This window comes from Pseudorca crassidens, chromosome 11 (assembly GCF_039906515.1).
Source record: "Pseudorca crassidens isolate mPseCra1 chromosome 11, mPseCra1.hap1, whole genome shotgun sequence".
Classification (NCBI taxonomy): Eukaryota; Metazoa; Chordata; class Mammalia; order Artiodactyla; family Delphinidae; genus Pseudorca; species Pseudorca crassidens.
In genome coordinates, this window is record NC_090306.1 from 99,160,172 (window position 1) to 99,185,367 (window position 25,196).

At 47.6% G+C, this 25,196-nt stretch overlaps 1 protein-coding gene across 1 annotated transcript in view; it reads left to right on the forward strand.

Moving 5' to 3' along the window:
* Positions 1–339: 339 nt before the first annotated feature.
* Positions 340–25,196, forward strand: part of SREBF2 (sterol regulatory element binding transcription factor 2) — a 60,449-nt gene continuing 35,592 nt past the window's right edge. Inside the window, exons 1-4 of the mRNA XM_067698243.1 lie at positions 340–467; positions 22,561–22,992; positions 24,017–24,198; positions 24,879–25,025. Coding sequence (XP_067554344.1) covers positions 380–467; positions 22,561–22,992; positions 24,017–24,198; positions 24,879–25,025 — 849 coding nt within the window. The 5' untranslated portion in view covers positions 340–379. The remainder of the gene's footprint in view (positions 468–22,560; positions 22,993–24,016; positions 24,199–24,878; positions 25,026–25,196) is intronic.

Below are 25,196 nucleotides of genomic sequence, written 5' to 3' on the forward strand. Positions count from 1 at the left end.
AGGACCTGGAGGCTTCTCTTCGCATTCGCTAAGAGGCCGCCAGGGGAGGGGCCTCGATATGCAAATCTGAGCTGCTGATCGTTGACGCGCCATCACCCCACGCGCCGCTTCGCGCGCCGATTGGCCAGGACGAGCCTGGTCCCATTGACAACAAACAAGGGGGCGCGCGCGGCCTGGGGGCGGGGCCACAGAGGGCGCGGGTTGGGGCGGGGCAATGCCGCCCCGCCCCGCCCGCGCGGCGCAAACATGGCGGCGGCTGGCACCGGCCGGTGAGGCGGTATCCGGCGGGGGCTGTTGGGTGTCATGGGCAGTGACGGCGGCACCGCCCCCGCGTCTCCCTGAGCGGGACGGCAGGGGTTCCTCTGCACCGAGCCGGGCGATGGACGGGAGCGGAGAGCTGGGCGGTCTGGAGACCATGGAGACGCTCACGGAGCTGGGCGACGAGCTGACCCTAGGGGACATCGACGGTGAGTGGTGGGTGGGTGGGTGGGTGGGAGTGCGGGGGCGCTCGGGGAGGAAGGGGTTACGGCGGCGCGCGCGGGTGCGCGTGCGCCCACCCCCCGGCAGCCCCGTCTCGCACGGGAAGACCCTGCAGGCGCGGTCGACCCGGCTGTCCCCAACCCTTCCGGGCGCTGTGGGTTTGAGCCCCTCCCGGCCGTTCTGCTCGGGCAGGCCGCGGGATCTGCTTCGGGGCGCCTCGTGTCCGGAAGCGCAGCGAGGGTCGTGGGGTCGGGAACGCGGAGCCGGGGGCGTCGCGGGGGCCTGGCGGGAGCAGCCAGAGGAGAGCGCGCGACCGCTGCCTCCTTCGCGCTCCTACACGCGCGGTGCGAGGTCACGCTTGCCCGCCCAGTGGCTCCGCGTCGCACCTGTCACTCCACTCCCGACCGCGTGGGCGGCTTTGGGGTTCCCCGGGCCGGGACCCCAGGCTCTGCGCCCTCACCCCTGGTCTTCCCGGGGTTGAAACAGGGCCGAGTCTCCTGGCGCCTGGGAAAACTTTGGGCAGCGAGCGGCTGCAGAAGCAAGTTGCTGATGAAGCGAGCGGTGGCGGCGGAGTGTGGACGCATCTCTCCGGGATAGAGACCCGGGCGCTCCTGCTGTTGCGCTGCAAAGGGAGTTGAGCAGCAGGAATTTTGAGCTGTGGCCCCTCGGGGACAGGCTGGGGAGCGGGTGGCCTTTGTTCCGGCGACCTTAACAGCGGAGAGGAAGAGCTGGTAGGAGCACAGGGATCATTTTGTGATCACGGAACCCAAAGTTTGGAGAGGGTCAGCGACTTGCCCAAGGTCACCCAGCTGGTTACGGAGCACAGTTCCTGGGCCAGTGTTGGTGTCGCTGCTCCATCAAGCTTTCACCTGCTCCTTGGGGGCGAGGAGTCCAGTGAATAGGTTAGTCATCATAATAATAACTCTGAATAGGTGGGTTCTTCTGATATTCTAGGCCCCAAACGCTTAAATTGTTTCACTTATTCCTTACTACAGTCCTTTAAGATAGATACTCTTTTTGCTCCCATTTTACAGGAGAGTGAGGCCAGAAAATGTTAACTTGTTTAAGGTCGCTCATTTTAGATTGTCCAGAACCCATACTCTTAATCAGTAACTCAGGTGCATTGTGCTCTTGAGTTTACAAAGTGCTTTCATGTCCAAGATCTCACTACAGCCTTGCAGGCAGGTATGATGACTACAATCTCATTATACAGATGAGGAAACCGAGGCAGCAGAAGATTCTCTTCCAGGGGAAGAGATAGTGGCAACAGCTAATTGAAAAGAATCTGTTTCCCATTTTGCTTCTGTAACATTTCACCCCTTGGCCTGACTTTTCTTTCTGATTTTGGTCATACAGGCAGTGTGGTAAGACCCTTAAATGACGCCCCAAGTCTAACTACAGACTTTTCCACTGAATGCTCAGAAATACAGAAATGTGTTGACAAATGGGGGAGGGAGGTTCTTGGAACTTAAGGGCAGCTAACATGTTTTGAGTACTTAATGTGCCAGGCACCGTGTTAAGCAGTCATTGCACATTAATGTCCTCAATCCTTAACAAGTACCATCAGGTAGAGACTGCTTGTTATACTACATTCACCCCCTCTTCATAAATCCTGAAACTGAGGCTCAAGGCAGTTCATTAACTTACCCAAGGTTACACAGCCAGTAAGGAGCATGTCCTAAACTGTCCACTAGCAACCTCACACAAAGAAATTCATGTGCATTTTGCATTCCCATTCCAAAACTGATCCTTATTTATCTTAATTTGTAATGTGTTAAAGTACCTGGTAGTTAAGTATTAACCTTATCCCTATAGATTTCTGAGTAATATGTATGTTGTGGAAACTACCACAGTGGTTCCATGGCTTCACAGGGCTCCATATTAGATTTGGGAGAAAATGGCTCCCTGTCTTCACTGGTCAACAAGTATTCAAGTGAGAGCTGTAGGGAACATGAAAAGATAGGAAAGATAGAATTTTGTGGCTTTGTGGAGTTTGAGATGAATAATAGTAAAACTGTAGTGCTGAGTATAGAACAGCTCACAGTTATGCAGAGCAGTTAGTGAAAGTAAGCGTGGAGGGAGCTTGGTAAAGCCTGGCTTACCAGGAAGACCACACCAAGGAGATGGCCCTGGATGTGGGTCTTAAAGGAAAGAAGGGTTGGGTGGGCTGAAGGCCAGTGGTCTGCAGGCACAAATATCCCTGAAAACTTACCCATCCATCTCCCTCCAGAACATCAGCCCCATGAGGGCCAGGGCCTTGCATTTTGTTTCTTTCACCTAGAATTAAATATTTGTGGGGTGCCTGAATGAATCCAGGGACCTTGAGCTAGGCAGGATTCTAAGTTATACTAGACTCAGCCCTTGGTGTTGGCTTAGGTCAGAGCTGGCCAGCCCAGATGCTTCTAGGAGCTGGTTGGGTGAGGAAGAAGAGATGCTGTGGGTAGTGGGGGAGAGAGGGTATGTGTCACCTTGAGAGCACATGCCAGCCTCTAGGAGGTAGCCATGTGGATGTGAGGTGATGATCCTAAGAAGGTGATAGGATGGGGATAAGAAGTGGCCATTGTGCAAGGTGCTGGATGTGACAGGACATGGCCTCAGTGAAACTTGGCCCTGAAGGCAGAGCAGAGGTGGAATCCTAAGATCCCATTAAGGCTTTGATCCTGGGCATTGGGAGGGCTCAGAAGCTAGCAGGAAGAGCTGGTTTGGGGAGGTGATGAAAATTTGTCTTAAATGGACTGAAATTGAGGTGCTAGTAGGAAATGGGAGGCAGATAGGAGAAGGTTAAAACTGGGGATGGAGATTGAGGACTAGTCACCCACCCATATTGATGAGTTGAGTATAGAGGTGAGAGGAGAAGATGGAACCGGAGGTCAAATCAGGTGAGGGAAACATAATAACCTAAGGGGAAGTGAGCTTTTTGAGGAGCAGTTAGTGGATGATGGAGATAGTGCTGCAGAAGACAGCACGGATGACAAGACTATGAAAGGACTCATGGGATTTGGCAATTAGGAGTTCCACCTTTGACACAGCAGTCAGATGGGGTGGTCCAAGGCCAGGTAAACCAGAACGAAGTCAGGAGTGAGCGGGGGGCGGGTGGACAAGTAGAGGCAGCTGTTCTCCGTGGAGAAGGTTGAAGCAACTTTTCGGTGAGCTAATTTACTTTCTGTCCTCATGGATTTGCCTATTCTGGACATTTCATATAAATGCAATCATGCAATATGTGGCCTTCTTCACTTAGCATAACGTTGAGGTTCATCCGTGTTGCAGCACGGTGTTCCCTTATATGGATGCACCATGTTTTGTTTATCCATCCATCAGTTGTTGGACATTTAGGTTGTTTCCACTTTTTGGCTATTATAAATGAAGCTGCTGTGAGCATTCGGGTACAGGTTTTTCTGTGGACATATGTTTTCTTTTCTCGGGTAGATCCTCTACGGTTTTTGTTGCTGTTTGTTTTTTCCTAGCGCTCATAGTAGCCCCATTTATTCACTTGCTTACTTTCCATGTTCCCGTAACTAATGCAGCCTTAAATCTTGTGACAGAAACTCAGTTTGGTTGTCAGTTTTTTTTTTTTTTTTTTGCGGTATGCGGGCCTCTCACTGTTGTGGCCTCTCCCGCTGCGGAGCACAGGCTCCGGACGCGCAGGCTCAGTGGCCATGGCTCATGGGCCCAGTCGCTCCGTGGCATGTGGAATCTTCCCGGACCGGGGCACGAACCCGCGTCCCCTGCATCGGCAGGCGGACTCTCAACCAGTGCTCCACCAGGGAAGTCCAGTCAGTTCCTTTTATCGCCCTTGTTGATGTCTCTCCTGGGGCCTTCCCTCTTTTTGCCCCATCTGATGCTTGTCTAGGTCTGCTGTTTCACACTTATCCTGGGTCTACCCTTAACCATCACCCGGGGTCGGGGGCGATGTTGAAGCCCTTGTTCCCTAGTTCTTGTTTTTTTTTTTACTCCCTTGTTTTGATGGAGCACATCCTCCAGTAGCTTCCTAAGGAAGTGTACTTTAGAGGTAAATTTGTGGGGCTTTACCTCTAAAAATATATTCTGACGTCTCCAATTTGATAGTTGGGGTGGGTTTAGAATTTTAGGTTGAAGGCATTGCCTCATTGTTTTCTAGCTTCCAGTAGTTGAGAAATCTGATACCATTTTAATTCCTGACCCTCTGTGTGTGACACGTTTTCTCTGAAAACTTGTGGGCTCTTGTCTTTGTCCTTGGTGCTCTGAACTCCACGATGATGTCCACTGATGGGCTGAGCTGTCAGTCACTGTCCCTGCTTGGTGGGCTCTGAAGGGCTCACAAAGTCAGATACCTACATTCATACAGTCCTCTTGCTGGTAGCCCACCCTGTGCCCTAGGCTTCAGAGTAACTTGCTGTTCCTGAGCCTTTGGGTGGCACTGTCTTGGGCCTCTGCTGGCTTCTCCCAGCAGTCAGGCACTGGAGAGGCGCTCTGTAAAAGTGTGTCTAACGAGGAAAGGAAGGCGCTTCAGGTTGAGGTGTTGGGTGGGCCCCTAGTCGAGGTGTCCACATCACTGGGAAGATCGGAGTGGCCAGCCTGTGTCGGGGAAGGTGTGGCCAGCACACCACTGGCAGGGAGGCGAGGAGACGGGTAGAAACTGGCTTCGTGTCTCTCCAGTGAGTCATACTTCGGAAAAACTGCTCAGTGAGGTGAAGCAGAGATCTACTTTTTACCCCTTTTTGAAGATGTAAGCTTTCTCTTGACACTAGAACATACATCACTGTTGCTAGTGTTTGACTTGAAAGAGCTGCTGCTGCTCTTAGCTTATTTATTTTCTGCCAGTTTTTAGCGCCTGGTCTCATCCGGTTCCATTTCGTGGGATACATCTTCTAGGGTTGCTCAGACCACTGAACCAGTCTCCTGGGGTTTCTCCTTCTTCCTGGGTCTGTTTGGTTTCGCCCTTGACAAACGTGTTGCATTCACACCTGGGCCTTTGGTCCAATGTTCTTGAGCGCTGCCTGCCTCTCATGTCAGTCTTTTCTGTCATTCTCATACTCAGCTATGGTCTTGGCATTTTTTCTTGGCATTTTTAAAAAAGTGTATTTTTGCTCCTGTATCGAATAGATCTTTTCTTTTCTCAATTTCATAATTTAAAAAAGAAGTTCTTAAGCAACTTTATTCAAATAGCGCTCCCTGAATATCAAATTGTCTATCCTGCTGGATTCTTGTCTGAACTTTATTAACGTGCACATGAAATGTTACAGCATTTTCACTTACGGGTTGCTGTATGTTGAAACAGTTGAGGTATAATTGCCTGTGATCCAGTGTAATTCATCTGAGGGGGCAAATACCTATCCATGTCCCCGTGGAACATTTGCATCATTTGCAGTTTTTCATTAACATAAGTACTGTTGCCCTGAACACAGATGAGCAGATCACTTTGGAGTCAGTTCGTTGGTGCGTGTTTCTCGTCAAGGACTCTTCAAGTGAAGAGCTGGGTGACAGCTCTTACACACTGCCAGCTGTAGCCCTTTCATTTTTTAAAACTTTTCCAGTGTTATAAATTACTGTGGTGATTGGAACTTACCACTTGGAAAATATTTTCATCTTTTCAAAAAGGTGATACATTCATATGACAAAATAAAAAGTATGAAAGGGTACTGTGAAAAGTCTTGCCCCCAGCCCTGTCACCATCTGCTTAGGGCCCACAACCCCAAGTTATTAATTTTTTAGTTTCTTTTACATCCTTCAAAACTTAATGCAAATAGAAGCAAATAGCAAGTATGGATTTTCATTTTTGCCCCCCTTTTTATTTTTCACAAATAACGTGCTATAAGCTGTGTTCTTCTGCAGCTTACCCTTTTTTTTTTCCACTTAACAGCGTACCTTAGAGATCTTTCCAGTCTTTTTCACTGCTGCATGGTTTTCCATTGTATGGATGCACTGTAATTCATCCAGTCCCTTTTTGCTGGACATTTGAGGGTGTTTCCAGCCTCACTATGAAAAACATGCTGTGGCGAATAGCTGTGTAAATTCGTCACTTCACACATGTGCAGGTGTTGGAGCAGGATAAATGACCGGAAGTGTGCGTCAGGGTGGGGTGGTGATATCTACACCATAGGTGCTGTGCTGTAAGAGTCAAATGAGATAAAACATGTGAAAGGAAGGGGCAGGTACTAATATCCTCTTCTGGCTCATTTGTGGTTTTGATAGATCCTGTCAAACTGCTCTCCTCACTAGATGTACCAGTTTACTCCCCCACCAGTGTGGAGGAGAGGGCCTGTCCTTCTCAGCTTCCGGCTAGAGTCTGGAACTCTAGTCCCTTATTCTGCCTGTCTCTTTGCCACATGTATGCCAGTTAAGGGCTGATGCTGCCCCAACCCCCCAACAATGCACATGTATAGACCCCTCTGTCCTGGCCTCCTGGTTCCTCATATTTCTTTTCTATACTTGAGACCACTGGACAGTCAGTGGGCAGCCACCAACTTTCTGAGCAATCCCTTCCTGTGCCTCTAATGTTCCCTTTGCTTGCCCAGGACCCTAGTGGTTGCGGCTGTTTTACTCCTCTGCTGCCTTTGGTTTCTTGGAGTGGTCCTTTGTCTGGTTTGCTTGCTCTCTATACTTTTAAAATTGCTCCTGAAGGTACAGCAGCAGTTCCTTATTTTCAGCCCTCTGCCTTGGGGGACTTGAAAAATGACTTCTTGCTTTACATTGTTTCAGTGGGACTCTTTCCTGTCTGGGTTCCTTTTCTTGGTGTCTTGGTGGCAGCCCTTGCTGCCCCAGAATTTCAGTGCATCCTCCATCCTCGCATAAAAATTCTTTGGGGCTCTCCATTCCTATAAATAGTGTTCTGGAAGTTGCTTCCTTTCATTCTGATTCTCTTCAGACCACCTTTCACCAACATCTGCAGACGTTTTAGGAAATGCCCTTTTGTTATGAATAGCCTCACTTCTCACAATACTTTCCTTTGAACTTTTAAAAGTCAATTGTGGTAGTTTTTCTGAGCTAGTTGGGTGGGCTTTCCGTGATTATTTGTTGGGCAGGACTGAAATTGACTTGTGATTGCTGTTTTCCATTGTGTGATTCTTACAGACATACACTGTATTTGATAACAAATATGGGACCGTTTCATCTTGATCCTACAGGTGTACCATCATTTATCCTGAGGTGCATCAGTTCTCTAGGTGAAGGTGACTGTCTTATTCTTTATTAATTACTGACTGTCTCTGCAGTCACTGCTACTTTTCCATCCTTCATGAGGTTTTGAAATCACACTGTAGGCAGCACCCGCTACATGCCCAGCACCATGTCTGGTTAGACCTGCAGTTAAGACCCTTACAGAGGGCCTGTTTTGTGCTGGGCTCTGGGTACAGCACTAGCAGGGTAAGCAAGGTCCCTATCCTCACACAGTGTGTATGGCCCTTTACCTACATTGTCTTTTGCTCTTAATTTTTTCTTCAATTCCACGGTGTGTTACAGATGAAGAAACTGAGACCCAGATCACAACTAGTAAGTCATAAAATGGTGACCTCGGTCCACACGAGTCCTAGTCCAAAACCCATGTACTTTTCCTCTACTCCATGCCAAATCCCCATCTGATGTAGCGGGCTTCAGAGTTGTGAACACAAGGTGGAGTGGTGGGCTGAGGCTGGAGAGACCCAGGATCCTCTGCTCAGGTACACATTCAGACCACATGTGTTTATCAGGAAGGGTCTGCCCTGTGCTGGGCACTTCAAGTGACTTCCCCTGGGTCCTGCAGCACTTCTCTAACCCTTAGTTTCTGCTGTGGGGTGGGGAGTGGGGATGTCTGCATCACAGGTGTTGTAAGACTTGAGTGAGCTACAGCACATAAAAGGAAGAGGGCAGAAAATAACATTCTCTTTGACTCTATCTGAGAATGAATGAGGAACTACAGTTTGCAAGTTGACTCTTAGGACCAAGGGCCCTTTTTTAGAATACAGTTTTGGAATGTTTGTTCTTTTCCTTTTGAAGGTGGTGGATGGGACACAAAGGAGCAGTCACAGAACAGGGTAAAGTGTTCCACTTCTGGACCACAAGCCTCAAGGGTTAAACTTTGTTGACATGATGGAATTTTTTAAAGAGTAGCAGATCCCAGAGCCTGGGCCTCAAAGTAAGGCTCTCTGGGGAACCTCTGTTTAGAAACTAATCCTAAACCATTGAAGGGCTTGGAAACTGGAAAACAGGACTCTTTCTGCATCTCTCAGGCCTTTGGAATTGCTAATGAATACATGTCTAAATGTCCCTTATAATCTGGCTTCTGCATCTGGTCTGTTGGGTTCAGGGTCTAGTTTGGAACAGTGATGAAATTCCTCTGGCTACTGAACCAGATGTGGAACTGCCTTGTTAAACCGGTGTCTTCTTAGCTCAGGCCCTCACCATCCCATAGCAACAAGTGGAAATAATGCTTCTTCCTAAGTGTGGACATTCCTACGAGGCCTTACACTTTACAGAAGTCCTTCTGATACATTTGTCTTCCTAACAGTGCTGTGAGGCGCTTGATTTTTATATCCATTTATATCCATTTTGCAGATGAAGACATAGAGACAGATAAAATGATTTGCCCATGGTTTACTGGGCTCATGAAGTGGAGTCAGGAGTTGAACTTGGGCCTTCTGACATGGCCTCCTGTACTCTTTCCTGCCCTGTGGGAATGAGGTGGGAGATGCCCTGACTCAGGAAGCCTGTCTAGGAGCCCCTGTTCTGGTCAGTAGTTGTTTTAAAATTTTTAAATTTAATTAAAAAAATTTTGTTCATTCCAGTTCAGTGTGAGTATCCACTACATTCGCAGCACATCACTAGACTCTGGGGTGTTAGAGATGAATGAAACTGTCCCAACTTTCACGGAGCTGACATCTAAGCAGCCAGTCAGAATACAAAGCAAAATGCAGAAGAGGCCAGAACAGAGGAATAAACTCCAGGTTTTTGGAGCACTAAGGAAGGGAAGTAGGAAAATCTTCACAGAGACTTTGGCGTTTGAGCTGAGTTGTGAAGGGTGAGTGAACAGCATTTTAGAAAGGAGAATTTGGAAAGGCAAAATGTTCATTTTGACAGAGCTGGACCAAAGTTGGGAATAATTTGGCATGTTCTGGGCATATGTGATTCACTGTGGCCATAGTACAGTGTAGAACAGACGGTCTCAAACTTTAATGTGCCTAAGAGCCCCACCGGGGTACAGCCACTTTGAAAGGTTTGACCACTGTGCTCAGGTGATTTGCAGGCTATACTCTTGATGACTGTTGTTTGCTGTCTTCCTCAAACACAGCTTTGATTGGGTCCCTCTCCTGCTTCAGTATGTCCTGTGTCAGTCAGGAGGCTTGGTGATAAGCAGCAGAAGCTGCCTCTGGCTAGCTCAAACAGAAAAGGAGTTTATTGGAAGGATGGTGCACAGACTGATCAGAAAACCTGGAGAGTCAGACTTGGAAAATGCGCTGGAGCCAAGGGCAGCTCAGCAGCAGAGTCCAGCTGAGGAGAGCCTGGAGCAACCTGTTTAGGACCGCGCTGCCTCAGCGATCTCTGCCTTGTCTCTGCTTCCTGGGGTCATTCCTGCAAGAGTCATGTTCCTGGTGGGATCATGCATTCATCAGAGCCGACCTGCAGGAAACCTTACCACCAAGACCACCCAGTGGGCGTTCTCCAAAAGGAAGATCAGGGTGCTGATGGGAGGGTCGGGTTGAAGGATGACAGACAAAACAAAAGTTGCAGATGTCCACTATGTTTTCTGTGCTATGCCGTATGGCACCGTTAAGGCCTTTCACAACTTAAGTGTAAGCAGCTCCACCTCTCCACTCTGTTCCATGTGCTGTCCGCTGCATCTCCTCCCAGGACATTTCCTGGTGCTGTGGTTTTGCTCAGACTGTTTCCTTTGCCTGCAATACATGTCCCTCTCTCTAACTCATGAAAGTCTCTTCACCCTTCTAGGCTCCACTTTCACTGCCTGCCAGGATGGGTCAGTCCTCTCTCTGCCCTCTGACAGCCCTTTCTTTGTGAGGCACCTGTCTGTTCTCGCCCTTGTCATAGTTTGTGGAGTTGGTTGGATTTCTCCGTCTTCCCTGTGAGGTTGGGGGTGGGAAGGGAAACGACACTTCGGAGCCCTTCCTCTATGCTGGGTCCCACTCCCGGCACTGCAGTGCACAGTTGTATGCGCGTGCTGGGTGGCTGTTTGTAGCATGATTTAATAACCTGCTTTGCAAGTATTATTTTTGTCCTTAGTTTGAGGGAGATTTGGGGGTGTGGTAATGAATGGAAGGGTACGTTGGTGAGTCGTTGGGGGTGTTTCACTTTTGCCTGAATGCTTTAAGGACTGAAAAAGGTTGAGATCCCCAGCTCTGGAGACTCTACCCACGGGAGTACAGTTCAGGTGAAGAAGTGGCTTTTGCCAGACATTGTGGACACTCAGTCACCTGGCATTATGTGACGCCAGGCCCTCGAACAGGATTGTGCGGGAGCGTTCCTTGGCATCTTACTCTCTGTTCCTCAACTTTTAGCCTCTTGTTCCAGGAGAGTGAAAGAGAGAACAGTGCGATGCGGGTGGGAGCAGACGAAGGGTTGGGAGCTACAGGACACCTGGGATGACGCTCCTTCCCTTCCCCAGCTGGGGGTATTCGTTCTCATTTGAGAACAAGGCTCTTACTGAGCATCTGTCTGATGCCAGGCTCTGTCTGGTGACGTCTATGCAATAATAGAAACGAAGCATCTGTCCAGTATGGTGGCTAAGAGCTTGACTCTAAATCCCAGCTCTGCCACCTGCGGACTGCGTGACATTAGACAAGTTACTTTAGCTCTCTGTGCCTCATCTTCCTTGTGTGTCAAGTGGAGGCAATAATGGCATCCATCTCAAAGTGTGGAGATTAAGTGATGAAATCTGTGTGAAGTGCTTAATGTAATTGCTGACACATGGTAAGAGCTCAGGAAACATGAACAATTACTATACTATTTTTATTATTACTGCTAGTAATTGGCTTGAGTTTTTTCTTCTTAATTGTTGTTCTCAAAGTCTGTTCTTGACCTCTTTCTAAAAGCAAGCATTTCAAAGTAATAAATGGAATAAGATGGACAGCCTTTCAAACGGGGAGTGTCAACAAATCTGATGCCTTTAATTTGGTGTTGGGTAAGGGCTGGAGGCCTGGGTTCCCGGCCAGGACACAGGGTGGGACTGTTGCATGAGTGGGGACATTCTAGAGCCCAGTTGCTGTGAGGTGGGGCAGCCCCAGGGGTGGAGGGACTCCTGAGAGGAAGCCCCCCAATGTGCTTGTTGGGGCGACTTCTGGAGCAGGGTGCCTGCAGAAAGAGCACCGGGCCTGGGCGAGGGTGGAGGAGGCTCCTGCCCCAGCCTGCCGCTCGCTGACTCACCTGCCTCGCACCCCCTCTTTGGACTTGGGCTTGTTTCTTCCTGTGTAGCAAGCCCTACCACCATCACCCCTTTCAGGCACTTCTGTGCTAGGCACTGTTCTAAGTGCTGTGCATAGAGTAACTCATTTAAAAGAGTGCTTGAAGCTACCTCATGGGGTGATTTGAATTGTATACCGCGACGTGTGGAACTGCTAGCAAGGTGTTAAAAGCAGAAACAACTGGGGACTTCCCCGGCGGTCCGGTGGTTAAGACTCCGTCCTTCTAATACATGGGGCTCAGGTTCAATCCCTAGTCAGGGAACTAAGATCCCGCATGCCACGTGGCATGACTTACGACTGGGTGACACTGCTAATGAAGTTCTTTTCTAGTAAAGAAAAATAAATCACATTTAAACTTTGTCTATAAATACACCCATACTCACACACAAACATGAGATAAATCGCAGTAAAAATCAACAACAGAAGCTTTTTAAGCAACATACTCCCAACAGGTTCCTCTTGCATCGTGTGCCGTTTTTCATCCCAGCACTCAGCAGCTGGCCCTGGCGAGTGTTTACACAGGGTTTCTTTGCCAGAACATGTGCCTCTTGAAGGTGTTCAGTTTTGTGTCTGGCACATGGTAGGCTAAGTTAATGTTTGTTGAGTGCATGTCTTAAGGGATGTGTCTTCATTGATTTGTTATTTGTTTGAAGAAAGAGAGGTGTTCTAGAAGGGAGCATCTTGTCAAGGCAGAAGGTCTCATTTGGAGAATAATTTAATAATTTGGGAGGGAGGTATACTTGCAAAATGCAGTCAGGCAAAAATCTCTCTACTCCCCCATGAGTCAGTTACATGGGTGTTGCCCTGAGATGAATCTTCTTCCATTAACATTGAACTTCATATTGAGAGTAATGAGACGGATTACATTATGTGCCCCCCTCCACACACACCCAGATTCCCTGTACTTTACTGTCTCTCCAGGTCTGTCTTGCATCTTTCTCCCAAGTTGTAAAATCCAAGAAATGTTTGTTTTGTAGGGAAAATAGAGTGCATAGAGGGGAGACTCAGACAAACCTAAATACAGATATAAATTCAGATCTCAGCCCAGCCACTTTGTAGCTTACATGAGAGGCTTGTGAAAGCAGTTTAACTTCTCTGAACCTTATTTTCCTCACTTGTAAAGTAGAATAATAATACTAGCATCTGGGTTTGTGTAAAGTGCTAAGTAGGTATCAGTGATAGCTGATTATCATGTTGTTCACATAGAATCAATATGAAATTAATTTAATTTTAGTCATAACCACCTTCTGTGCATTCAAATAAAATATGAACTATAAATTTGATTTCTAATTAGAAAATAAGTTTTATTAGCTTTGTCACTGAGTTGTTTTTGCTTTTAAACATCAGTAATGTGACTGTTGGCTTTTATTCAGAGGTTAAATTGGAATCTAACCTGGAGAGATGTCCCTTTTTCAAATGTTATGATAAAAAGAAACTATGAAAAAGTCAAATACATTTTATTACGTGCTGGACATATTTCTGTATATTAATATGCATCCATTGGAGTTTGGATTATTCCCATATTTATAAATAAAGAAACAGTCTCAGGGAGAGTAATGAATTTTCCAAAGGCAGCACAACAATTACATCACTAGATTCACAACCCAGTGCTGCTGATTCCACAGCCAGTTCTCTCTGAATTTAAACTTGGGAATCCCCATGCTGTTTGGCCTTCCAGTTAAGTCTTGGTTTACCTGTTTGACCTCCTGCTTTTCTTCTTTAATATGATTCTTTGCCACACTTCCTTCACACAGTCCCTAAGAGATAGGTGGCCTGTTTCCCAGTTTTCATACATAACCAGAACTCTTTTTTTTTTTTTTTTTTTGCGTTACGCAGGCCTCTCACTGTTGTGGCCTCTCCCGTTGCAGAGTATAGGCTCCAGATGCGCAGGCTCAGCGGCCATGGCTCACGGGCCTAGCCGCTCCACAGCATGTGGGATCTTCCCAGACCGGGGCACGAACCAGAATCCCCTGCATCGGCAGGCGGACTCTCAACCACTGCGCCACCGGGGAAGCCCGATGCCAATTTTTTTAACTACCAGAGTGCTTAGTGCCTGGAGAGGTACAGGGGAGTGGAAGATTTTGTCTAGGTGCTTGTAGAACACAAGGTATAAGAAAAGCATTAAAAGGCTTCCCAGGTGGCACACTGGTTGAGAATCCGCCTGCCAAGGCAGGGGACACAGATTCGAACCCTGCTCCGGGAAGATCCCACATGCCACGGAGCAACTAAGCCCGTGCGCCACAACTACTAAGCCTGTGCTCTAGAGCCCATGAGCCATAACTACTGAGCCCACGTGCCACAACTACTGAAGCCTGCTTACCTAGAGCCCGTGCTCTGCAACAAGAGAAGCCACCGCAATGAGAAGCCTGCGCACCACAACGAAGAGTAGTCCCCGCTCTCGCAACTAGAGGAAGCCCGCGTGCAGCAACGAAGACCCAGTGCAGCCAAAAATAAATAAATAAATTTTAAAAAAAGAAAAGCATCACAAAAATATATCTTACTGTATGTAATATGGCAAAATAAAATTTTTTAAGGTGAAAAACATAACTCTTATACTAATATATCATCAGCACATACCAAAGATTTATTAACATTATTGAGAAAACCAGCAGGATGACCAGGCTGGATTCAAGGGGAAAGTAAGAAACTGATATTTACATAGTTGGAAAGAAATAAGATTGCAAATTTAGATGCATAACTGGTTAATGTCCTACAGGGCAATAAAAACAAAGCTTTCAAGGTTATCTTTTTTACCAGAGAGAAATCATTTGCAACTTGTTTATTTTCTACATGAGAACATCTAATTTTACAGAATGTGTGCCTAATCAGTAGTAAATAGGAAGTCAGACAACTTTATGTTTCTGTAGAGCATCAGATGACCTTTAGAGCATTGTCTAAACCAGAGTTTAGGCAATGCTCTGGTATGACTTTAAAGAGAACTGTACTTTCTTTTTTTTTTTTGGCTGTTTTGGGTCTTAATTGCTGTGCTGGGGCTTCCTCTAGTTGCGGCGAGCAGGGGCTACTCTTGGTTGCGGTGCGCGCCGCTTCTCATTGCGGTGGCTTCTCTTGTTGCGGAGCACGGGCTCTAGGCGCGTGGGCTTCAGTAGCTGTGGTGCACGGGCTTAGTTGCTCCGCAGCATGTGGGATCTTCCCAGACCAGGGCTCGAACCCGTGTCCCTTCCATTGGCAGGTGGATCCTTAACCACTGTGCCACCAGGGGAGCCCAGAACTGTACTTTTTTTAATTTCCCATATTTTCAAGTTTTAGACTTTTTTTCTTAACAAATAAATCACAGTTGGGTTCAAGATCTAAAAGATGGCTGGATCTGAGGTAGAAAAGAGTCCTTGGTGGAAGAAATTGTGAGTCATTTTGAAATGGAATTGTGCAGTTAAAGGAAGAGGGCTGTAACAAGCAGAAAGGGTAAGGCTGCCTCCCCCACCCCACAAAGGCATGTGCCAAAAAGGAAGGGAGTGGGTATTTTTCCAGGCTGGATGATGAGCTAAGGTGAATGGGAAGTGAAATCCCCTGGAGTCGGAGGGAGCAATTGGTAGGAAGCTACCAGTTGGTAGGAATTGGTAGGAAGCTCATGTTCAAGAAGTTTGATTTGCTTTGAAAGACTGTTGGACCAACAAGATACTCAAAGAAGACGATTGTCACTGGGTTGAAGGCTGCGGTTGAAATCAAGGCAGGGTATGGAAGTGGAGCAAAGAGATAACTCTGTGATACTACGGAAGGAGACCTGCCAGGAATTCATAGCGAACTCACGGCAGCGGAAAGAAGAAGAAAGAGCAATTGAAGGTAGTGCCAAAGATCACTCTCTTTTGATTGAAACTCAAGAGCTGGCTCGGGTCTCCTGCTGTGTTGGACCAGAGAAGCCAGGACCGGCCAACTGAGCTGGGGCCCTCTGGGGCTGCCCCTGATACCCAGCCTGGGCAGGTGGCGAGAGAGCCAGACAGAGCAGACCAGAGGCCATTTGAGAATGACTTGGCTTCTCTTTGTGTTTTCTTTTTCTCTTAATTTTCAAATGTTTTATTTTATTATGTAATACTTGATATGTGCAAAGGAATATATGACACATTTGTGTGTGTTGTGGAACACAAGCACTTAAGAACCCCACCTCCCCACCCAGTTTCCCTTTGTGGTTTCTTTGCCAGTAAAAAGAGTTTACTCATCCCTCGCTTAAAATATAGGATGCCCAGGTCACTAGTTTGTCATCCTGTGTCATTCAGTGCCTCCTCCAGACTCCCTTTCCCCAGGATGGTGACCCAGAATTCCCTTGAAGTATACAATTGTGTCCCTGTGCTCTGAGCTTCTTACCAAATGGCTGTGCCTCCTGGTGTTTGAGTGGAACAATTTTAAGGCAGCAGTTTGCCTGCTGTAACTGTCCCCCTGTTCCTTCTGTTATTGCTTGCATTTCAGGGCTTCTGGGTTGAAGGGTGTGGTTGACAGCCTAGCTCCTTACCTGCCCCTCTGGGTGACTTGAACGGGGATAATTGATGTTTTACGTCCTGGGAAAGCAGTGGTGATCACAAACAGCAAGATGGTGGGAAAACGAAGAGTTATCTTACCATTGACCCTCAGGCTTGATATGGGTCTACATTTTACTTCATTTTTTTTAATTTTAAGATTCTTTAATTATTAGAAAAAAATCATCCTAGGAGGGGAGACAGGATCGTCAGCTTGAAAGCAGGATACTTGTTGCTCAAGAAGGATTCTTGCTGGATATTAGATTTTGTGTTTACCTCCCTCTCCCCCACGGTTGTGGTCCATCTCACTCCCAACAGCCTTACACACATCACACACCATGCTTCTGTGTTCGTAGGTTTGTTGGGCAGACCTAATGTGAAAGATGAAATGAACAAAAGTAACTGAAGAAAGTTTAGGTCAATATCCTTAGGATCTTTGGGAGGAGGAACAGAAACCATGTAATTTTACTGCACAGGATTGTAATTGTTCTGCTGTAATGGAACATACACATTCCTAAAAATTACCGCACTATGCAAAATTACACAGTAAAAACCACAGGGCTTATGGGGAAAGTGGGGTTAGGGTCATAACACTCAAAAACTTCATAGGTGACCAGAAAAGAGAGAGAAAAAATAAGTAGGCATTCTAAAAAAAGATAGGGAGGTACAAATTACCATGTATAAAATAACTAAACTACAAGGATATATTTATTGTACAGCACATGGACTATAGCCAATATTTTATAATAACTTTAAATAGAGTATAATCTATAAAGATTTTGAAATCACTGTGTTGTACATCTGAAACTCACATTGTAAATCAACTATAGCCCAATAAAAAAATTAAAATTAAACGGTAAAAATAAATAAAAAATAAGATAAGACCCCCTAAACAGCACAGTTTTACAGATGTTAAGTGGCTAAGAAATGTATAACTACCACAATAAATGTAGCACTCTACCTTAAAAAAGACCTGAGGTGTGCTTGTGGAAGTAGGCGTTGGAAGGTTATAGCTCGCAAGTTATTGTGAAGTGATGGAAGGAAGGCTTTCTGAAGTCGGATGGAAATTTCTGACCCCAGATGTAGAGGGTTACAGCTCATAATGCACGCAGGTGATCTGACAGCTGGTGGATGTTTGAAATGTGTGCGTTTTTTGTTTTCCTGTGTGGCTCATTTCAGCTGGGTATGGTTTTTTGCATTTTTTAGTGTTTCTTTCATGCATAAGTAAACACGAAATTTATGTTATGCCCAAATTATTCCCTAATATATCCAATGCATTGGAACAAATCTGAATTTTCCAAAAAAAAGTCAAAGCAAAACTAACTGTCAGAAACCACTGTGTATAACATGTACTAGCTAATAGTAAGTGCCAGGCACTGTGCTGTAGATTCTATGTGAATTATCTCTCAACAACATGACGAGTTAGATATAATTGTTAGCCACTCAATTGTTAGGTGAGAAAACTGTGGCTCAGAGAGGTAAAACTTGCCCCAGGTTACAGCGCTAGGCCAGGGTAGCTCTCAGTGAGTATGCCATTCTCTTTCCTGAGCAAAAAAACAAAACAACAACAACAACAAAAACCCAACAAAGTGGGGCAAATATTTGCAAATATATAAGAATGAGCAAATATCCATAATGTACGAAAGTTTTTAAAATCACTAAAAAGAGACAAACAGCCCAGTAGAAAAATGAACAGAGGTCAAGAACAGGCAATTTACAAAGAAGGAATACAAATGGCCAGTAAAATGGGGGGGGGGGTGATGTTTGACCTCATTTAATACGCATTCATGTAAATTAGAACAATTAGATGTTGTTTTTTCCAACTATCAAATGGACAGAAATATTGGGTTGGCCAAGAAGTTCGTTCGAGTTTTTCCATAAGACGTTACAGAAAAACTTGAACTTTTTGGCCAGCCCATTAAATGCGGGGAAACACTGGCAAGCGTATAGATTGTTGTAACCTTTCCAAAGTATATATACCTGTCATTTGACCCAGCCATTTAATTTCTAGAAATTTATCCTAAGAAAATAATCAGATAAATGGGAAAAGATGCTTGTTCAAAGATTTTTGTCAGTGTTGTTAATAATGGTGAAAAGATGAAAGCACTCATCCATCATCACTAAGTGGTTAAAGTCTGGTGCATTAATATAATACAATACAATGTATTGTTCCCAAAGGGAGCAGGGACAAAATAGCATCTTCAGCGTGATCCCATTTTTGTAAAACCATCCCATACATGTGCACACTTGTGTTTGCAAGCAAGCCTTGTATAGGAAGAAGTCTGGAAGGATACACATCAAAACATTGGCGGTAGATGTCTCAGGGTGGTGGAATTGCTGGATGATTTTTTTTTTTTTTTGGCTGTGTTGGGTCTTTGTTGCTGCACGAGGACTTTATCTAGTTGCGGGGAGCGGGGGCTACTCTTCTTTGCGGTGTGTGGGCTTCTCATTGCGGTGGCTTCTGTTGTTGGGAGCACGGGCTCTAGGCGCGTGGTCTTCAGTAGTTGTGGCATATGGGCTCAGTAGTTGTGGCTCACAGGCTCAGTTGCTCCATAGCAGGTGGGATCTTCCCAGACCAGGGCTCGAACCCGTGTCCCCTGCATTGGCAGGCAGATTCTCAACCACTGAACCACCAGGAAAGCCCTGCTGGATGATTTTTATTTTTTCATTTAACTTTTTTCTACATTTTTTGGTAGTGAAGGTTACTTTTATGATTTAAAAAAGAAAATTATTTTAAAACATTGTCTAACACAAGATCCATAATAAATTCAAAATATAAGAATAAATGACTTCTGTAAAAGTAGTTCTTCTGGCACCTAACAGGGCTAGGTAACAAATACCCACTGAAAGAATTTTTGACTGACTGCGGCTTGGAGACAGCGTTACCCCATTTGGGGCTTCCGATTCTTTATTCTTGACCAGAATTAATCTGACCAGATTTCGAATTACCTCATTCTGAGGTAGATGCCACTAGACTGAGCCAGACACAGTGGCTTATGTTACCTCTAGGTCGCGAGCTCTGTAAAGTACAAGTGAACTTGGGGTCTCCTTGGATGAAGCCTGAGACTGTCAGGCGCAGGTGACAGCCGGAGCCTCTAATTTTGGTTACGTGATCAAAACGCAGATATAGTTTCTTGGGGCCCAGCCTACTTTATCAAGCAACTTAGATCTTAGTTTATGAAGCAGCTAAACACAGGAATGTGGCTTGGTGGGGGAGGGTGGCTGACAGGAGTCCCCCCTCAAGGTGAGCTGGGGTTTGCAGGCCCTGGTGGGCGACCCAGCTCCAAGGAGGCCCGTGTCTGGCCTTCCATGTCTAGCCAAACTTCATTTTCAAATCTCCATAAAAACTGCCTTGGGCTTCCCTGGTGGCGCAGTGGTTGAGAGTCCGCCTGCCGATGCAGGGGACACGGGTTCGTGCCCCGGTCCAGGAAGATCCCACATGCCGTGGAGCAGCTGGGCCCGTGAGCCATGGCCGCTGAGCCTGCGCGTCCGGAGGCTGTGCTCCGCAACGGGAGAGGCCACAACAGTGAGAGGCCTGCGTACCGAAAAAAAAAAAACAAAAACTGCCTTCTCCCAGGCCTCCTTCTCTAGGTTTCATGGCTCTCTGCAGACACGAGAGCCTGTCTGTCCGTAGCACACGAATGATTGAATGATGGGAACAGGGAAGAGCCAGGAGATGTGGGGAGCTCCCGAGGTGTAGCCCCCAGGTACTGAGCAGATCTGCGCCTGGGTGAGCCTCGTTCCACTTACCGGGGCCTCCCCTTCTCTGTCACCGCAGACCAGACGGGTCCCCGGGAGGCCCAGCGTGCCTGCTGCAGCAGTGGCTCAAAGAACCTCTTCGTTATTTCTTCCTTCAAATGCTCAGTCTTAACGGCTCCTCTGTGCCCCTCAGCCCCGTGCCCATCTGCCTGGCTGGAGATAGCTCCCTGGAGCTCCTCATGTGTGGGTCGAAAAGGATTTTTTTTTTAAATTTAAGCAGTCGCATTCCATCTGCCTACACACACTTAACCTGCTTTGTGAACTAAGCTTTGTGACCTCCGTACATTACTTCACCAGCCAGACCATGTCTCCCCAACAAAAGGTTCTAGAGAGCACTCGACAGGATAAGTGGAGCTGAGTGCCTGTTTAGTGGGGCTTCAGAAGCACCACTGACAGGGACCTTTGTAAGGGTCTGCCCCCACCAAGCACTGTGCATCAATTTTCTTATTAATCCTCACCACAAAGAAGCCAAGTGAGTCTTCTTGTGGCAGCCTCCTGTAAGGAAACGAGGGTGTAGAAAGAAGTGACTTGCCCACGTTCACACAGCTGATTAGATGGGCCCTTTGAGACCCACCTAGTGCCAAAGCCTGTGCCCATCTACCCTCTGGCCTCTTTTGCCCTCCTTAGCTTTCCATGGCTTAGAACAATCAGCCAGGGAGTGATGTTCTTTTGGCTCACAAAGTAGTCCTCTGTGTTGATTCCCCAGAGTCAGGATTTTATGGGAGTTCTGGAAAGCTCAACGAATTATTAGGTTTCTCTTAATTTCTTAAAGCATTTTATAATATTGTGTTGTGCTTGGAATGTGTCAGCACCAAGTTGTGTTTTGTTTAAATTTTGTGCTGAGTTTGAGGGTATTTCTTAGTTTAATCATGTACAAGGAATTGGAATTTGTTGGTACAGGTTACAGTATCTGTGGCATTCTGCCCATATCTCCCTCCCACAGCTGACGGCTGAGTGGGGACAGAGCAGGGTGTCGAGGTGTTGGTAAATAACACCACCGTGTAGTCATTGAATCTTGTGAGATGCAGTCTCGCCAGCAGGTTGAACTGACTGAACACTGAACATGCTGAACTGCTAAGCTCCAGTTATCCTGTGTGGAGGTCGTGCTAGAAACCCCTGGTAGCTTTCTGCTCGCCTAACATAAGACTCTTTATAGCCCAGATTCCTCCCCCTCACACACACAGACACACACACACACACACAGACACACACACACACACACACACACACACACACACACACACACACTGCTAGAAACCTGGGAGGGACTTGCTGGTGGAGGTTTGACGAATGAATGGAGACAGTGTTTGGGGGCTTTGTTTTTCGTTTTTGTTTGTTTTTTCTTTTTGGTGACCAAATCAGAGCATCCTGCAGCCTTGAGGGTTTTGAGAGGAGGGTGCCGGAGTTTAGGAACAAGCAGTAGCTTTTTGGGAATGTGTTGGAGAGGAAAGGGGAGAGAATGTGGACAGGGGAGAGAATTGTAGATCTGAACATACCTGGGTCAAAGTTGAGGCCCCAGACTCCTAATGGGGAGCAGCCCTACGGGGAGGAAGGAGTCATGAGAGATGAGTTGTTAGTTGTGGATTAAGTTCGATTTGGGTGAACCATTGGGAGGATGAAGCAGGGGAAGAGGCCCTCTGGGCTGGGAATTTAGGGATCCCGGGTACTTGGAGCATGATCTGCCAATAGAAGGCGGCATGGTCTTCAGCGGACACATCCCCTTGGCTCCACAGGCTCCTTGCCCAGAGGAAAGGGGCACAGCCAGAGGGGTCCAGGGCCTGGGCTGTTCTGCCCTGACCTTCTGACAGTGAAGGCACTGGGGTACAGTCGAAGAAGGCGAGGCTGGGAGGCAGAGAACTGGTTCTAATCCTTGCTGTGCCCCGATGAGCTGTGTGACCTTGGCCGAGTTATTTCCCTGTCCTGGACTTCGTGTATCATCTTTCCATCCATTCCACCTCTAAAGTTCCATGACTTGGAGGCCATCAACTTTATCATCCCCGAGTGTTCCTGAGGGTACCAACAGTGCCCAGGGATATGCCCATCTTGGAGAGAAGGCCCAGAGTCTGCTTGTGGTGAGGAGAGTTGGGGTCTGGGGACTCCCCTGCCATGGGAAGCAGTGCTGAGACTGGAGGTGGCCTCACAGTACAAGGCTGCTGAGCTCCAAAGACTCAGGACAGCAATACCCCAACCGTAAAATGCGACCAGCCGTACCCTCCAAGAGGAACATTCACCCAGCACAGAGGTAGCTCCTCTTAGGCCTGGTACAGACAACGAGGAAAGTGGGTAGAACAAGCCTGGAGGTGGTGAGGAGGGAGAAGAGCATCAAGCAAGTGAAGTCCTGTCCCACTCCCCCATGAGAGAGAGGCGACCCATCTCTGCAGTGTCTTGGGAAAGCTATTGGATTTTCATGCCTCGGTTTCTTAAGCAAATTTGAAAGTTAATAGATATTTTGGTTGGCAGTAGAATTACTCCTTTCCATTTGCTCACAGAGATGCTGCAGTTTGTCAGCAATCAAGTGGGAGAGTTCCCTGACTTGTTCTCAGAGCAGCTGTGCAGCTCCTTCCCTGGCGGTGGTGGAAGTGGCAACAGCGGCAGCAGCAATGGCAGCAGCAGCGGTGGCGGAGCCGGAGCCGGGGACCCCTCGGTGCAGCGGTCCTTCAGCCAGGTCCCGTTACCTTCCTTCTCGCCCTCGGCTACCTCCCCCCAGGCTCCAGCCCTACAAGTCAAGGCTCCCCCCACCGCGGTTCCCCCTCCGCCAAGGGCAACTCCCGTTCTTCAGCCCCGCCCCCAGCCCCAGCCCCAGCCTCCAGCTCAGCTGCAGCAGCAGACAGTAATGATCACCCCGACATTCAGCACCGCTCCCCAGACGAGGATCATCCAGCAGCCTTTGATATACCAGAACGCAGCTACCAGCTTTCAAGGTGACTCAGAACTCAGATGTAATAGCGATTGGTTGGTTCAAAAGTTTTTGTGCCAGTTTGCAGACACTTCCGAGGTAGACTGTAAATAGTTCTGCCCTCTCTGGGGATGACACAGCCTATCAACTTGGCCCTGTCTGAATGAGGTTTCAGTAGCTGGCCGTAAGCATAGTGGTGCAGGAACACATTCGGTCTCTTCAAATACCTTAATGTCTACTGTGCCTGTTTCAAGGATGCGTGGTCAGAGACTCCAGCGGGCACAGTAGCCACAGGGATGTCCTGGTAACTAGAGGTGGGGGCTTGAATAAAATTAGTCTTGAAACTCACCCAGGTACCAGGAAGATCTCAGCACCTGTAGGTTGAGAACCATTCATCCAGGAGACATCTCCTGAGCGTCCACTGCAGAGAAGAGTACTCCTGTTAACATAGGTGCCGTGTCTCCGACTGGCGGGCCTCACAGTAGGCCCTCGGTGTGTGCTGAGTGAATGAGGGACTTTCTGTGTTGTGCTGTGTCCCAGCACCTTTTCATCAGATTGCTCTCTGACCCTGTGGGGACCCCTGGGTGGGGTTAGTATTGCTCTACTAATTTCAAAGAATCTGACAGGTCTTTAATGGGCTTCAAGGGTTTAGGGGCTGGGGGGAGGCCACAAAGCGAGAAGCTGAGACCCTCATCCCAAAGTGCACCTTCCATTCACTTCACGGGAGGAAATGAAGCCCCAGGGAGTTGGCTCTCAACACCTGCTAACTCCCTTGCTGGGTGCAGTCACTTGCTGATTAGCTTCTCTCACCTCCACCCCAGCATCGGAGTAATGAAATAATTTGTACTCGTTCCCTCAGAAATTGATGCAGCCCTTATGGGATGTTCTTGTCATCTAGACCAGCTTGTAAATGGCTGTGCACATCTTCTTCAGCAACAGGTGGGGGAGTTGGGATTGTTAGGAGGCACTCCAGCCTCGGTTATTGCCACAGCTACGGTGACAGAATGCATTCCTCGTCCACGTGACTTTTTTTCTTCTCTTTTCCCAAGTCCTTCAGCCTCAAGTCCAAAGCCTAGTGACATCCTCCCAGGTGCAGCCGGTCACCATCCAGCAGCAGGTGCAGACGGTGCAGGCCCAGCGGGTGCTGACGCAGACAGCCAATGGCACGCTGCAGACCCTCGCCCCAGCCACGGTGCAGACAGTTGCTGCGCCCCAGGTGCAGCAGGTCCCGGTAGGTGGCTGACAAGAATTCAGGGAGGCCTTGGTTGGGGCTCTTGGCCGGCCTGTGGTTGAAGATGTGGTCTACGTGCTAAGCAGGACCAGCGGAGTGTGAGGGAGTAGCTTGCAGGGCAGGTAGGGGCACCTGGACCTTACGAGACACCCGTGAGACCTGGCAGAGAAGACGTCTGCAGATGCACACTGGCACCCACCTAAACTCAGTAAATGCTGGTGTATTAACTCATTTACACATGTAATGGGTATAAAACTGAAAAGAAATGTGCCAGAATGTTCTTAAGGTGTGTATCATAGTGGACTGTATTTCTAACTAATGAAGTAAGTTAGCTTTAAAAAACAATCCAGTTTTACCATTTTTGCTTCCCAGCCCTTTTCCTCACATTCCTAAGTTTGTCCACAATCAGGTCTCTCTTCCTTCCACTGTCCACCCGAGCCATGCTTGCTCTGCCCCGGCTAGGCCGCTGGCATTGCTCTCCTCAAAGCCTTTCAGCCTTCCAACCCAGACCCTCTTTAGCTGTACGCCTTCTCCCCGGCAACCCAGTAATCAAGCTACATTCTCAGTTTTATGAAAATTTTATTTTCTCATTCTTTTCTGGAGGGTCTGTACAGGAAGAAGTAATGCAAAATAGAAAAGTAATGCTACCTTCCTTTTCCTTTTCTTCCTTTTCCATCCAGGTCCTGGTACAGCCTCAGATCATCAAGACAGATTCCCTTGTTTTGACCACACTGAAGACAGATGGCAGCCCTGTGATGGCCGCAGTCCAGAACCCAGCCCTCACTGCCCTCACCACCCCCATCCAGACAGCTGCCCTTCAAGTTCCGGTAAGAGCTGCCCCCCACCCCACCCCCACTTCTTGGGGGTTTTAGGCCTCAGAGATGGTAACGAAGCCTCCAGATACTGAATAGATGTGGCAGCTCTATGCAGTGTGTCAGATTGCAAAATTACCCCATTTTAGGTTTTTTTTCCCTTAAGAAGTACCAGCACTGAATGTT